Source organism: Scomber japonicus, chromosome 16 (genome assembly GCF_027409825.1).
Source record: "Scomber japonicus isolate fScoJap1 chromosome 16, fScoJap1.pri, whole genome shotgun sequence".
Taxonomy (NCBI): Eukaryota; Metazoa; Chordata; class Actinopteri; order Scombriformes; family Scombridae; genus Scomber; species Scomber japonicus.
In genome coordinates this window covers 8,958,527-8,973,499 of record NC_070593.1, presented here as the reverse complement: position 1 = coordinate 8,973,499, position 14,973 = coordinate 8,958,527, and the positions used below count along the sequence as shown (strand labels likewise).

The 14,973-nt window shown below is 36.6% G+C and overlaps 2 protein-coding genes across 3 annotated transcripts; both read left to right on the top strand.

The window, feature by feature from the left end:
* The first annotated feature begins 653 nt into the window (after positions 1-653).
* On the top strand, positions 654-5,937 carry tp53i3 (tumor protein p53 inducible protein 3). 2 transcript variants are annotated; one of them, XM_053335627.1, is made up of 7 exons: positions 662-748; positions 2,875-2,952; positions 3,075-3,248; positions 3,471-3,738; positions 4,377-4,589; positions 5,231-5,427; positions 5,599-5,937. In XM_053335627.1, the coding sequence occupies exons 2-7, from the start codon at positions 2,899-2,901 to the stop codon at positions 5,776-5,778; spliced, it is 1,086 nt and encodes a 361-aa protein (XP_053191602.1). In that variant the 5' UTR covers positions 662-748; positions 2,875-2,898; the 3' UTR covers positions 5,779-5,937. The 2 variants fall into 2 exon arrangements, with proteins under 2 accessions (XP_053191603.1, XP_053191602.1); XM_053335628.1 differs by lacking the exon at positions 2,875-2,952 and having other exon boundaries at positions 654-748.
* A 1,501-nt stretch (positions 5,938-7,438) lies between these two features.
* Positions 7,439-14,785, top strand: dnajc5gb (DnaJ (Hsp40) homolog, subfamily C, member 5 gamma b). The gene is made up of 6 exons (XM_053336076.1): positions 7,439-7,622; positions 7,900-8,029; positions 9,130-9,343; positions 10,125-10,284; positions 11,041-11,103; positions 12,696-14,785. The coding sequence occupies exons 2-6, from the start codon at positions 7,917-7,919 to the stop codon at positions 12,776-12,778; spliced, it is 633 nt and encodes a 210-aa protein (XP_053192051.1). The 5' UTR covers positions 7,439-7,622; positions 7,900-7,916; the 3' UTR covers positions 12,779-14,785.
* Positions 14,786-14,973: the final 188 nt, after the last annotated feature.

Genomic DNA, 14,973 nt, shown 5'->3' with positions numbered 1-14,973 from the left:
GTGTAAAGTAATTCATCAAAATGTCTCCTTGTGCAGCTGAAGGGTTTTGAGGAATAATACTGTTCTGGTCTCACATGATCTGTTAATGGTTGGGGTCTTAAGTTATAATTTAGGTTGTGGACATATATTTCCAAGCAATATGACAAGTAAATCTTTAAGTGTTTTTTTTTTTTGTAATCTCCTATGATTGAACTGAATTTATGGACAAAACCAGAATTTTAAGACATGGATGTTGTTTTGGGTTATGGGAACATTATTGCACTGCACTAAATGGAACCAATAAAGGATTCATGAAGAAAATAATTGCTTATCAATCATGTTAATTCTGCTTAGCTTCAGACATATTCTCTACACTCCCAGGAATGTAGCTGGTGGAGAACAGATACCTCTTTTTACTTGTATTTAACTAGTTTTGCATAAAAGCTTCACATCTAAAGATATTTACACAAAGCTTAAAACACCATGTGATACGTTTTCTGTAACTTCCTCTTAAAATGACCTACATTTCCCAAAATAAAAGCTGAGGAAAATCTTCCAATAAATGCTTTTGGTGATGATGATAAAAATGTTTATTATGGAGCAGCACTATCCCTTTAACACTCCCTATCATGTGCCATAAAGCCTGCCCCTCTGGTAGTTTGATCCCTCCCGCGGCAAAAGGAGAAACAGCTGGATCATGGTCAAACAAAACTTCCCAAAAAGTCATGCAGTCGTCTGAAAGTCGGTGACCTCTTGACATCCTTGTCTGGTAAGTACTTTTGATTTGGTAATGCTTGAGTATAATTAACCGATAACAGTGATTTACCGCCAAATTAGCCTTTATGCATCCTTAATCGCAAACTGCTGCATGTAATCAATCAAATCTTATTGCTGTATTACATTTACATTAATCAGTTATATCAATTCAGAGACTTAAATCAATGACTCTTGATCTCTTCAACTTTCTGTACAGTAGACATATGCATTACTGCGCATGCGTATTGCGTAACTGGGGCACATCACGTAATAGTGGAATTTCTCTGACCTCCTGTCAAATCAACCTACTGACCATCAGCTTTCATATGATTACAACTTCTGTTTTCTGCTCTCCTCTTCCCCTTTTTTCTTCTTCACCTTCTCCCAAATATTTTCTTTTTTGACCACTGTGCTGGCAGCATGTTTCCCACAGGCTATAGCCTATTTGGAGAGCCAAACTGGTCATAATTATTCTGTTTACATGTTGTTTTTTCCATGTTAATGCTTAAAAGGCTGGTTCATCGTAGATAACATAAGAAAAAAGTAGGACCGTAAGAGTGAAGAGTGATAAAATAAAATGTTATACAGTAAACAATCTCTGTGTAAATAAATCTTCAATATATAAATGTGCAATATGCAGAAATATCCAAGATTATATACATGTGTACTGTGCAATGCTCCTGGGATTAACATAGTAAAGACAGCATCAGTGTTTTTTAGTGGGAGTGGGAGGCACTGGGAGCTGTGGTGCTGTGCAGGCTGATGGCTGATGGTATGAAAGTGCATGTACCTGGATGAGTCTGTGGTTGAACGTTCTCCTCAGCTCAGCATAAAGAGGATGAGAGGGATTATCCATGATAGCTTCCAGTTTTCCTGTCATCCTCTTCATCACTGCTTCCACACTGTCAACTTCCATCCCCACGACAAGTAATAACAGTGATAACATTTTTTTCTCACCCATTTTTTAGTTGTATTTAGATATCAATCCATCTACTTTCTTTTCCACTTAAGGGGAGCTGGAGCCAATCTCAGCTGTCTTTATCAAAGGTCACTGGTCAATCACAGAACTAACATATATAAAGACAGACAACCATTGACACTTACATTCACACCAATTTGGGCAATTTAGAGTCACCAGTTAACGTAACCTGCATGTTTTTGGTCTTTGGGAGGAAGCTAGAGTAGTTGAAGGGAACCCATTTAGATATTTTTGGTTTTTATTTGGCTTTGTTAGAGGTATTTTACTGTAGAAAATAATCATGGAGAATAAACTCTGTATGAAGATCCATGCAGGGACACTAATAAAGCAAACCTCCTTTGATTCTGAGGGTTTTATGTTGAGATGTTGGTTTTTTTTTAGATTGTTTTTTAAGTCTTTTATTGAGTGTGTTATGACATTCAGCATCCTCTGTTGGTATGCTTATAGTTAAGCTGCCCAGAAGAATTTGACTTATCAATATCGCCAGGAAAATAATAGTAAGACACTTTTAGCAACATCTACAAAAACCTGTGCCCTCTCAAAAATTGAAAACTTGCTGCTTCGCCCACAACAACAACAACTCTGTTTTAATGAGCTTCAGCCTCGATGTCTTCAGGCCTCCAGCTGCAAAAGAAATAGAGCAAGAAATTCCTTTATATCATCAGCCGTAGCACTATAAAACACACACACACACACACACACACACACACACACACAGACCGATGGGGATGAGTGTGTATATATAAAACTCATAGCAGTACTACAGTTACTACCACACAATGGAAAGTAACAGATTGTGTATATTTCTGGTCTGCTTTGTGTCTTCTCTCACATTGCATACAAGGATGTTTGCCATGTGTGGATTAGCTCTATTATAGCTTTCATTGCTACTGATTGCTTCTCTTTCTATCTTAGTGTGCATGCTCTTAGTTGTTTTTTAAACTTCTTTTTAGTGTGTATGTTGCTTTTATGGTGTATGTTAAGTTTTATGCGCATGCTGCAAACCAATTTCCCTCTGGTACAGTAATAAAATGACTCTATTATTGCACATAGACCATCTGTGCATTTGCCTATAGATAAAGGTATAATTTAGTTTCTGCATGAACTGGTTCTCTCTTAATTTGTGCATGTGTTTCTCTTTTATTTCAAACAAACCACAGTATAGCTTCTGCTGGAACTATCAAATGCATCACATCCTGAATACTGGAAAACTTTTAGTGGGAAAGACCCACCACATAGTGAGTGTTCAAAACTAAAGTAAAGTAGAAACTGAAAGTGTATATATAAAGTTGCTACAGACATTTGATTCCTGACTTAATTTGAACATTTTAAACATGTTTTTCTTTATTTTTTTAAATAGGTGAGGCACAAGAGTTGCTCTAGCTGTGTAAAGATGATGCAAGCAGTGTGTGTTGACGTACCAGGAGGACCGGAGAATTTGCTGCTGAAGACTGTACCCAGACCTCAACCCAAAAATGGAGAAGTCCTAATTAAAATTCATGCAACTGCCCTCAACAGGGCAGACTTATTACAGGTTCAGTACAATATACATTCTCACAAAGCTTAAGCACAGTCTAATCTCCTAGGAAACATACCTGCTGTTGCTGAGTGTGGATATTTAAGTTCGACTTTTCACATATGACAAGTTTCTAGGCATTTCTTGTCATTTATAAATCAAAATGTGGTGATCTTGATTCCAAAATACATCTCCGCTCATGTAATTCCTGTGTAATAATATGTAGTCTGTTTTCCATAGAGGCGAGGCTTGTACCCCCCTCCCCCAGGTGAGAGTGACATCATAGGCTTGGAGGTGGCTGGTACCGTGGATACTCTGGGCCTAGGGTTGAAAAGAAACTGGAAGCCAGATGACAGGGTAATGGCTTTACTCTGCGGAGGAGGATATGCAGAATATGTGTCTGTGCCCGAGGAGCTCCTCATGCCCGTACCCCCTCACCTCACACTCTCCCAGGCTGCTGCAATCCCAGAGGCCTGGCTCACTGCTTTTCAGCTGCTGGTTCTCGTAGGTATGACATTGAATTTTGATCTTGATTTTTAACAGTTTGAGATAAAATATGGTAACATGAGAAACCATTTAGAGGCCAATACAAGCTGTTAAGTTAAAATTTAAAGACAACAAATCAACAGCAAATGATAGAAGTGTAATGCCAGAAACAAGCATATTCCCACTTCACAAAGCATAGATAAAGATTAATATAGATTAGATAATGATCATCATTACATGATAACTAGTGGAGCAAAACTGTAATTATTGCATCCCCTCTTGTTTTTAAAAAATATAATATTCATATTTCATAAAAATATTGTTATTTTTAAGTTAAATAAAGTAGAACACCGCCCACCCCAAATGTAAGAGGCATACTACCACAGCAGAGTGTTTCAGCTTTAATTTAATGGTCATGGATCTGTAAAAAAAACTAATATTGCTCACTGTGATCCATTTATCCATTTCTACAAGTATGAGATTATAAGACAGTTTAAATAAATGGAAACACAATGATTTAGTCAAACATGGTTGAAGACAGTTCTTTTTTAACACCCATTATTACCCCCCCCCCCCCCCCCCTTCTTCTTTCTCTCTGTAATTAACAACGGGTCAAAATTGGATTCTGTTTTTGTGTCTTGTGAACATCTGTCTTTACAGCTCAGGTGAAGGAGGGCGAGGTAGTGCTGGCTCACGCTGGAGCCAGTGGAGTGGGAACAGCTGCTGTTCAGCTGGTTCGTCTGTTTGGTGCCGTGCCCGTCGTTACTGCGGGGAGCCCAGAAAAACTGAAGATGGCCGAGAAACTGGGAGCAGCAGCTGGGTTTAACTACAAAGAGGAAAGCTTCGCGCAGGGAGTTCATGACTTCACAGGAGGTGAATTATGTATTTGTAAAGAGTTCACTGTACTGCACCAGATAGATGCTGTCTTTACTGATAATCAGTCAGCACTGTGATGCTTTTACATTGTTCTTCCCGTTGCAGTATTATGGAGCCCTGTCCTTATATTTTCTTCATCTCTGCAGCCGTGGTAGCAATTCTGGTCACGATAACTTCTTAGTTTTTCTGTTTGTTCAAAACTTATTTAATGGACCAAAGACATGCTTAAAATGCTAGAATGGAAATTTGGAGTTTTTGGCAGTTAGTTATTTCTGGCACAACTTCGCCTTCTTCCAAAGTGCGTGGAGAAGGGAAAGAATCCGAAGACAGCTCTTCAAGATATATGGAGTGGTCACTGATGTGTTTTTGGACAATAATGGGCTGTGGTACAGAATAATATATTGTTTATCAGGCTTTGGCTACACAGACAATATTTATTAGTAGGATCTTATGTTTACTTTTTCATGAGATTTATCTTCAGTAAATATATAAATGTATCCATATTTGTTATCATTATTATTATTATTATTTTAAATAGTTCATACACCAAACAGCAATATCACTGATGAGGATAAAAATATGAGGTCAACAGGTTCAACGTCTGGTTTAAGTTAAATAACTGTACTGTGTCTTGACAGGCAAGGGAGCAAATATCATCCTCGACTGCATTGGTGGGTGCAACTGGGAGCCAAATGTAAACTGCTTAGCCACCGACGGCAGGTGGGTGCTGTATGGCACCATGGGAGGCAGGGGAGTAGAGGGGGATCTGCTGGGCAAACTGCTCTCCAAGCGAGGCCACTTGCTCACCAGCCTCCTCCGCTCTCGCAGCCTGCAGGTGAGAATTCAAGCCAAACAGATGACACACGAGCTGTGGTTCATCGTCTGTGCAATGTCAACATGCAGCTTAAATTCATTGTTGAACCTGTTTTTGTTAACTTTGACACATCTCTTGTATTTACATGTCTGCAACTGAGAGTAATTTTCACTTTTCATTTTGCCTGTACAGTACAAAGCAGACCTGGTAGAAGCTTTCTCTCAGAAAGTGTTACCGTACTTCTCGGAGCAGCCTTCCTCCCTGAGGCCAGTGATTGACAGCACATTCAACCTGAAGGACATCGCTGAAGCTCATAGACACATGGAGGCCAACAGGAACATGGGAAAGATTGTTGTTAATGTAATTCAGTAGTCTCAGTCTTCAATCAGTATTATTTACAGCCATATAATAATATATGGCTCTGAAATGAACATTCCATTAATGAATCTTACAACAGGATGTTATTTGTCTCACAAAGATGTTGATTATGATTTTAAATATGCACCATCCACCAATAAAATGATGATTTTTACTGTGCACTTACTATTCTTACTGTTCCGTAGTGTTATAATAAATATAAATGACCTATTACTTAAATCTATTATGATTATTATCAATATTGTGTTTAAGGTGGAGACAAAAAGAAGCTGTGTATCGTACCAACTCCTCTGATCATGGGAGATCTACACTGACAGTCCTCTCCACAGATAGCATGTAAAATACTAAAACTACTACTTTACAAAATATTATAGAAACCTTCAAAGTAACCTGTAGTAGAGTGGAGGTTATTCTGCTGTCAAATATATTCAGATTTAAATGGACTAATTTAATGAAAGCACACTGTACTTTGTGCAATTGTATTGTATGTAAAAATATAAAGAACAAAGCTATAATAAAACTATGTATGGTATTCTATTTAAGTGACATAAAGATAAGATAAGAATTTCACTTTCAGTTTGTTGATACAGTCAACAACGTAGGACAAAGGTTAAAAAATAACAGATAAGGGAGGCAATCAGATTTTTAAATTCTTTGAACATACTAAACGTATATGCACATTTCTTATTGTTTATATTATAGCATCAGATGAAAGGAAGGCCATGAAACTTGACTTCACTCTTAACAAAAGATTTATTTCAATAATCAGGATTGTATCGGTGTGGCAGTAAGTGAAAGGCAGAAAAAAGATACATGGGTCTCAAAGTCTGACAGAAAAATAAAAGATTGAATTAACACAAATTCAATTATACCCTTGTCTTAAAAGGGTAAATGAAGTACATAAATATATGTACATGGGATAAAATGTAAAATAAAGAAGATAAAACCTCTTACCAGGTCTGCTGCCCCTGTAAAGGTGAAAGAGAATGAGTAAGGAGGCTACTACTACTGATAATAATAATAATAATAATAATAATTATTATTATTATAATTATAATAATGATAATAATAATTTGTCACCCACTGGATTAAAAAAACTAAAATCTAAACAAAAAAAGTCTTTGTTGAACAGAATATACAACAGAATAAACCAAGATTATACAAGCAACCAGCCATTCCAGTTCATAAATAAAAGATAAAGTAAAAGAAAGGTATACATAAGATGTCATAATTCCAATAGGAAGAAGGAAAAATAAATAAATAAAAAGTGATATATATAATTGGATAACTTTTCATATTTTTTCAATATTGTAGAGACTCAATATTTTATGTCGAAAAGAGTGACAGTATGATATATCTGAATAGATTTTGATAACAGATAATATATATATAATTTGATAACAATAAAGCTATAACAAAATAATAATAATAATAATAATAATAATAATAATAATAATAATAATAATAATAATAATATTCCAATTAGCAATAATAATAATATTAATAATAATAATAATAATCTAATAGCCTACTACTAATAATAATAATAATAATATTCCATCATCATCATCATTGTCACTTGTCTCCCACGGGAGCGCGCACGTAATCCTCCCCCACCTGACGTCACAGCCTCTCTTCCTGTGCCGCGCTTCCTGCTTCTTCTCCTTCGGCGGCTGTGAACTTTTCTCTCAGCTGTCAGGCAGCAAAATCTGCACTTTAACAAGTCAGAAACGGCGTGTCGGCTTCTCTTCACGGGTCACACCTGGAGGTAGCCAGCAGGACAGACTTTCGGACTCTATGATTCGACCCCAAAAACAGCGATATTTATTTGTTTTCCGGTGAGTAAGATCCAAATCTTTGTAGCTACTCTGCTAAAGTTGGCTACGTCTGCTAGCAGTCTGTCGGTAGTTGAAGTAAAGTTAAACATTTGACGTCTTTTCTTCTTTCCTAACAAGTTGAATATCAGTAATGAGGACTGTCAAAGCTCTAAATAACCTTTTCTCTGGTTTATTGACTTCCTTAGTTCAACTTCTACACGCTCTGAAGTTGTTTTTCAGGTTTGTCCTCCTCTGTTTGATTTGTAGTGTTCTGTTTTTGTCTTTTTGTGTGTGACAGCCGCCAAATCCTGCAACATGGAGGACCCAAACAGACCTCAGCGCAAAATGTCAACAGCAGGAGACAGCCTGTATAAAATGCTGGGCCTGGAGAAAGGAGCATCACAAGACGAAATAAAAAGGGCGTACAGGTGAGTTCACCTTTGCTTTCCTTAAAGGTGCAGTGTTGGAGAGTTTAGCACACTGGGCAGAAATGCAGTATAATGTTCATAAGTGTGTTTTTGGTAGTGTGAAATCCATTAAAATGAGAGTAGTTGTGTTTAATTAAAAGTAGAATAAGCCCTTTATACAGTCACTGACCTCTTCATTAGGTACACCTGTGCAATCTAATGTAATCCAATAAAACTATAAATTGTACTTTTATTATTGATGTTGTACTAAGTGGTGGTGTACTTGGGTGCATTATATTAACTTTTGTTGTGTTTGCTAATATTTAGCCCCCCCCCCCCCCCCTTATGTATGTTAATAGGGTGGACAAAATATTAGGAACACCATGTAATGCACCATAATACATCACCATCACCCACTATGACCTCAATTATAAAGTAGCATTATCAATAAAAACTGAAAATGTATAAATTTAAATGTAGAATTTAAAGCAGAGTTGCTGTATTGGATTGAATTAGACTGCACATGTGTTCCTAATGAAGAGGCCAGTGAGTCTATCTACACAGGGAATAAGTTACCAATACCTTTTTTAAAGGTATCGACTGAAATAAATTGATACCAAGTAGTATCAAAATGTCTCCCATCAAGCGATACCTGCAAACGATTGTTTTTACACCCAGACCTAAAAAATATGACTATTTGTATGGACATGCTCACAGCTAAACAACAAGTGTTTTTCAATTTAACATGACATGTGATTGGCCCACTGCCACAGCAGCTACAACCTGACTGTGGTGGTGAAGTTGCGGTTAATTTGAGTTAACGCTCTTCAAGGTTCAGCAGCCAAGCCTGCAGCCTGTTATGCCGGATAAAAGCAAGTGCACTAAAAGTGTAATGGGTATCGAATGAAGTACTCAGTTGGTATCAGAATCACTTTAAAGGTTCTTGGATGGACACTAAAGTGTCAGTACTATAGTGTAAAAATTCTGATTTACAAGTAAAGTCTGTCAGTTCTTGTGGTGTGTATTGTTAGTAATATTGTCAGCAGCATTTAAACACCTGATGGAATAGTGTCACATAAGTCTTACCTTTTTCTTGGTTGTTGTTTTTTTTTTGTTTTCAGGAAGTTGGCATTGCGGCATCACCCCGATAAGAACCCCGACAACCCGGAAGCTGCTGAGAAATTCAAGGAAATCAACAACGCCAACTCCATCCTCAGCGACGAGAACAAGAGAAAGATCTACGACGAGTATGGATCCATGGGCCTCTACGTGTCGGACCAGTTTGGGGACGAGAGCGTTAAATATTACTTCCTCATGTCCAAGTGCTGGTTCAAGGTGAGAGGCACGAAGGGATCGTGTGGTCAATCATCCTGTCAATCTTATATAACAAGGCGAAAGTCGAAGACAATAAAACACAATAAGGAGGTGATAGAAAGTATTTACCTCCTGAGATCAGGGCTTTAGTTTGGTATGCATTTTTAATTTCTCCTAGATATTTGGGATTAGTCGGACCCGATAAGTACAAAAACTAAGCATTGTCTTTGAACGTGAAGTAGTTTTTGAATGAAAAATATAATCCTCATATATGGGGATGATTTACGTAATGATTTTACACTGTATTGTACTTTTAGTGCCACAAGGTGGCACAGAAAGGCGTGTACGAACAGGTCAGAGATAAGCAGAATTAAGTGTAAAGTCTATTAAACCTAAAATGTAATGTACCCATATGAGTATGCAGGGTCACAGGAGGTTACAATATAAAAAAAGATGATAACATTGATCAAATAACATCACATAAAAGCTAGTCTGTAGAAATGAGTCTTAACAAGTGATTCAAAAGAAGTTACCGATTCTGTGAGGCTTATTTCCTCCAAAGCCCTGATGGCAAAAGCGTGATCACCTCTAGAGTTCAGCCTCGACTCGGATCTAAGGCTGCGGACATACCGGGTCAACATTTCTGTTATATAGCTTGGAACTAGACCCAGACATGCTGTGAAAGTGCTCAGTAAAACCTTAAAATCAATTTAAAATCAAACAGGGAGCCAGTGGAGAGAAACCAGGATTTAGGAGGGTGATGTGATGCCGTCTGTTAAAACGTCTCTTCTTCTTTTTTTAGGCGCTTGTGATGTGCTGCAGTATTTTTACCTGCTGTTGCTGTTTCTGCTGCTGCTGTTTCTGCTGCGGGAAGTGCAAGGCGCCAGAAGAGGAGGAATTCGCCTATATGAACCCCGACGACCTGGAGGCGGAAATTAGAGAGCAAGAAGAGATGAGAGCAGGTGAGTGACTTTACTCGAGAGGAGAGTAAAAGAATCTAAACATCCAAAGTGTAATGTAAGATCAAGCCAAACTAGTTGATGTGGTGTTTTATTGAGAATTTAGTGTTTTAAGTTTAATTATTTGGTACAAAGTTTTTATGGTTACACCACTTAGACATTTTTACCATAATCCTCTAATATATTATCTCAAAATGGATTAAAAGCATAAATTTTAGTTATTCATATGTTTATTCTCTAATTTTTCAATTTGACTAAACTACATGGACACAAAAACCCCGTCATTGACCTATATATGTTCTTAACATAATTAGATGTGAAACTCAGCAATGCAACAGTTAATTGTGTTGTAAACAGAAAAAACATGAAGCTTAGCAGAAAAACAGGGACATGAAACTGACCATTTTTGGAACAAGCTGAAATGGTCAGTTTGGTGAACAGCAGCTTATTATCTGAATTTTAAGGGTTTGGCGTTTGTCTGCATGGTAGAAATAATTAAAATAGAGGTCTGGTCTGTTCAATAACCAAAGTAGGAGCTTAATTAACACTTGGAGATGCGCGGAGAAAGAGCGTGTGCATGTGTCCGCTGTCTGCTCAGAGGGCAGGAAGGACGTCGTTAAAGGTAACACATGGAATAAAAGGAGAATTCAGCTGAATATCAGAATGGAAACCAGAGTTAAATCCAGCTCAGATCCTGGTTCTCTGCACTGACTCCAGTCCTTTTTTTAAAGAAGCTCAGTGTTGAATTTTGTTTCACAGCAGGAGATCCTGTAATAGTTATTCAGCCGAGCCCCGCTGCCGCCACTTCAGTCACATCTTCAGGTAAAGTCCACCTGTCCTCGGCTGGCTGCTGCGCTGTGTTAGAGGTTCATGTTGTGGCTGCTGGCGTTGGACTGTGTCGCTGCCAAATAACAATGATTAACATTTTACATAACAATGATTAACATTAATTAATATCGTCTTGAAGAAATCCTAATGGAAACTAAACAGAGGTGGCTTTTACTGACCTGTGTCTCTTACTACTTATTAATAACTTTGCTTGCTTACACTTCCTAAAACTGAACATCTGGAGCAGTGGTTCTCAGCCTGGGAGACTCATGGCTCCAAGAATAAAACAAAATATCTTCTGTGGTATCGTCCCTGTTTTTCAGATTTTCTCAATTTTGGGAAGTAGCCGTCAGTCTCCTGGTTTCTGTTCATTTAACATTAAATAAATCAATTTAACCCCTTACATACTGTTCATATTCTCACTTATAATTAGTGTTGACACTAATTCACATTCATAAATCCCCTATTAGTCATTAATACATGTTTGATTAATCCTCTTTATGGAAAAAAGACATGTACAATCACTACTTTGTGGTCCAGGAACATTTTTATAGAATATGAAGAATACAAAAACACTAATTAAATTAATTAAACACAGGTCTAATTTGTACATTTGCATATATATAAAAATGTGTATTGGCTGCACAAAAAAAAACATTATGCATTTTATTTCCATGTTTGTATACCATATATATGCTTTCAAATGTAAAACAAAAAAGTCAAATTTGCCCCTGAACAGTATGTAAGAGTTAAACTTTTCTAAAGGCCTTCAAAACCAAATCCTTTGAGAACCACTGATCTCAAGTGTCTTTTATTGTTTTTTTATGGACGCTATAAAAAACAACAACTGTGCTAACAAAGTTGCAAAAGGTATGTAGGTCCATTGTCCTGCTTCACTGTGCCGTAACCTCTTTACAGCTTTATACTGACATGGAGGAAGACAGTAGCAGTATAGTAGCTTAGTATATGTCTGGATCAGGTGACCATTTCTTACATGTTATACCTTTTTAATTGTAGGAACTTAAAAAAAAAAGTTCTAGTTTGGGAACCATTGTTTTACATACAAAAAACATATATACATAGGAACAGGAAACAATAAAATTTAAAAAATACATTCAAGTAATTCGGTTGATAATTTCATAGGCTTGTCTCTGTTTTATTTTCAAGCTTAACAGAATACTTGTTATATATCATATTATAAACCGTGTAAAGTTCATTTTCTACTGGTCCATTTAATTACACATAATAGGGAAGTTGCTAAAAATTAAAAACTGATTATTAACTAGATTAGTGTTGTGTACACAGACACATGAAACAGAACATGAAAGCTGCATAAAGTAATAAATGTAATAAAACTTCAGTAATAAATGGAGATAAGCTAAATAGTATGTACTCTACTTTATTACCAGTAGATGGAGCTGTGTTTAAAATCATTTCTTCCTTTTGGAGACTCAGCTGTTTTGCTGCTTTTGCTGAAAAATGAATCAAAGTATAAAAATAAAAAAATGTCGCTTTCAATAAAATAAATCACAGTTTTTTAATGTTTTTTTTTTTTTTTACACGTGCGTCTGTGTTTCCTGCTGCAGGTGAGAACGTCCCGATCGTGACTCAGCCTCACGCGACCAACGGCACTTCGGGTCCCGCAGTCATCGCGCTGGGAGAGAAGTGAAGGAGCGCGCGGTGGCTTCAGACTCCGGACTGCGTCATTAAACCACATCGCTGTCGTCGTCTTCATCAGTATTGATCCTTGGTTGGCGATGAGTATAATAAATGCAGTTTCTGAGTGAATGTGGCGAAAACACGCAGGACCACATTCATCTCAGAGAGGGTTTTTGTTTACATGAGCGATTTGATTGTGCCATAGTTTGTTTATTTTTAAGTGCCAACGGGTTTGTCTTTGATCCAATCATATATTTATTTCTTAAACACTTCTTTTTTTTCTTTTTTTTTTTTTAAATATAATGAGCAGTATCTGGACTGCAGTGACAAATGACAAAGCCGTGCAGATCAAAGCCTCTCGATGAGATTTTTTTCATGTTGCACTTTAAAACTGTCAAAGTTCATGTTAGAAACCTTAAAGCTGCCACGATGGTCTGACGGTGACTCGAGCTGAATCTTGAGTCAGAATGTAATGTTTTAGTTTTTTATTTTAATTAATTTTATAATTTTGAATGCAACAAAAAAAAGCTGATTCAGGTTCTTCAGATTGTTCAGAGGCCAACCACTTGGACACGTCAGAGGTGTTCAGTCAAACTGTACTGTATATAGATACTATACCTTTATTATATTATAGAAACATAACTAATGAACTTCCTTACATGTATGCACCAGGTTTGCAGCTAACAAACACCTTCATTATTAATGCATCTGCTGAATACACATTTTTCTCCAAACCCAAGTTGCCATCTTAAAATTGCTTTTTTTCTTCTTTTTTTTGTCCCAACAGTCCAAAATATAAGATTATGAGGTGAGAGCCGCGATAAACTCGTTAGTTGATCAACAGAACATTAATCTGCAACTACTTTAAAGCATTTCAGGCATTGATGCCAAAACATTTAATGGGGTTCAGCCACTCGAATGTGAACTTTTTGCTGCTTATATTATATATTTAAATATCTTTTGGACTGTTTGTTTGGGGGGGGAGAAGCAATTTTCTAACGTTGAATATTTTTCACATTCACATGACTATTTTACAGACCAAGAGATTAAAATAATATAAAATGCTTTAAAATGTCCTCAGTTGCAGCCCTGATTCAGTTTATTGTATTAGAAGAAAAACTCACATTTAAGTCAAAGTCAGTCGCTGGTTAGTTTTTGTTTGAATTAATCGATTAAAAGCTCAGATGTACAGTATACAGTATTTAAAAAGATAGGATGTGAAGTGTTTCTATCGTTGTATATTTGGCTGAAAAAAAAGCCCAGTGAGAATTAATCTACATAGTGAGAGGAGTCGTAGTGTACCTGCTCGTAAAGGTGTCAAGAATACAAACAACGGGTTGAATTATTTTAAGACTCGCACTTATTCTGAGATATTTTCCTGAAAAGCACTCGTCTTTAACTTTACACTAAAACTAAATCAACAGCAAAACTTTGATTTATCGCCACATGTTTCGATGAGATCCAGATGTTTTCTTCTGTGTAATATACTAAATATACTATACTAAATACAGGAAATCATGTTTTTTAAATGTAAATTCAGAGATATTATATTTTTGATTGGAAGTTTTATGACACATTAAGAGTATATAAATATAAAAAAAGCCTCAAATGATGTAATGACTTCTTCTTCATGCTGTGTGTTTAGAAATGTTGTTTTTGTTTGTGTATGTTTTTTACAGTTTGATCTGTAAACAGCAAGATGAGACAATCCCAGAAATGTATTAGAAGTCTGGTTTTGTAAACTTAAAAAAAAACAGTTTTTAACATAAACAAATGTGCCTTATAATACATTTAACTGGAATAAAGTCTTTTCTTTTGATTTGTTTTATTTTATTTCAGGTTTTTGAATGTTTTGATCAAAGATGAAAGATTATATATATATATATATGTAGTTTCATCATCTCAACATTCCTGGGGTATTTTATTTTATTTTTCTCTTTTGAACTTTTACATGTTTTCAAACTGTTGCTGTAAGATATTTTTTCGTCTGATCAAATAAAGTCGGGTGATACTGGTACAGTCATGAAGTTTGTTTGTTGTCTTGTCTGCTTCTTATTACTGCTTTACACCTGTGAGCTCAGCGACCCGCCATTGGCTGCCGCTGTGCTCCACCCGTCACAGATAACACGTGTGTGGGCAGCAGGTGTCGAGTCGTTGTGCTTCACCTTTTCCCACGAGTTAAACTTTGCATTTAGGGAGTTCCTT

Excerpts from the sequence above, each read along its gene's own strand:
- tp53i3 (XM_053335627.1), top strand. The coding sequence starts at position 2,899 with ATGCATCACATCCTGAATACTGGAAAACTTTTAGTGGGAAAGACCCAC. Across the intron at positions 2,953-3,074 it reads TGGGAAAGACCCACCACATA|GTGAGGCACAAGAGTTGCTC; the intron begins GTGAGTGTTCAA and ends TTTTTTAAATAG. Across the intron at positions 4,590-5,230 it reads AGTTCATGACTTCACAGGAG|GCAAGGGAGCAAATATCATC; the intron begins GTGAATTATGTA and ends GTGTCTTGACAG.
- dnajc5gb (XM_053336076.1), top strand. The coding sequence starts at position 7,917 with ATGGAGGACCCAAACAGACCTCAGCGCAAAATGTCAACAGCAGGAGAC. Across the intron at positions 10,285-11,040 it reads GCAAGAAGAGATGAGAGCAG|CAGGAGATCCTGTAATAGTT; the intron begins GTGAGTGACTTT and ends TTTGTTTCACAG. Across the intron at positions 11,104-12,695 it reads CACTTCAGTCACATCTTCAG|GTGAGAACGTCCCGATCGTG; the intron begins GTAAAGTCCACC and ends TTCCTGCTGCAG.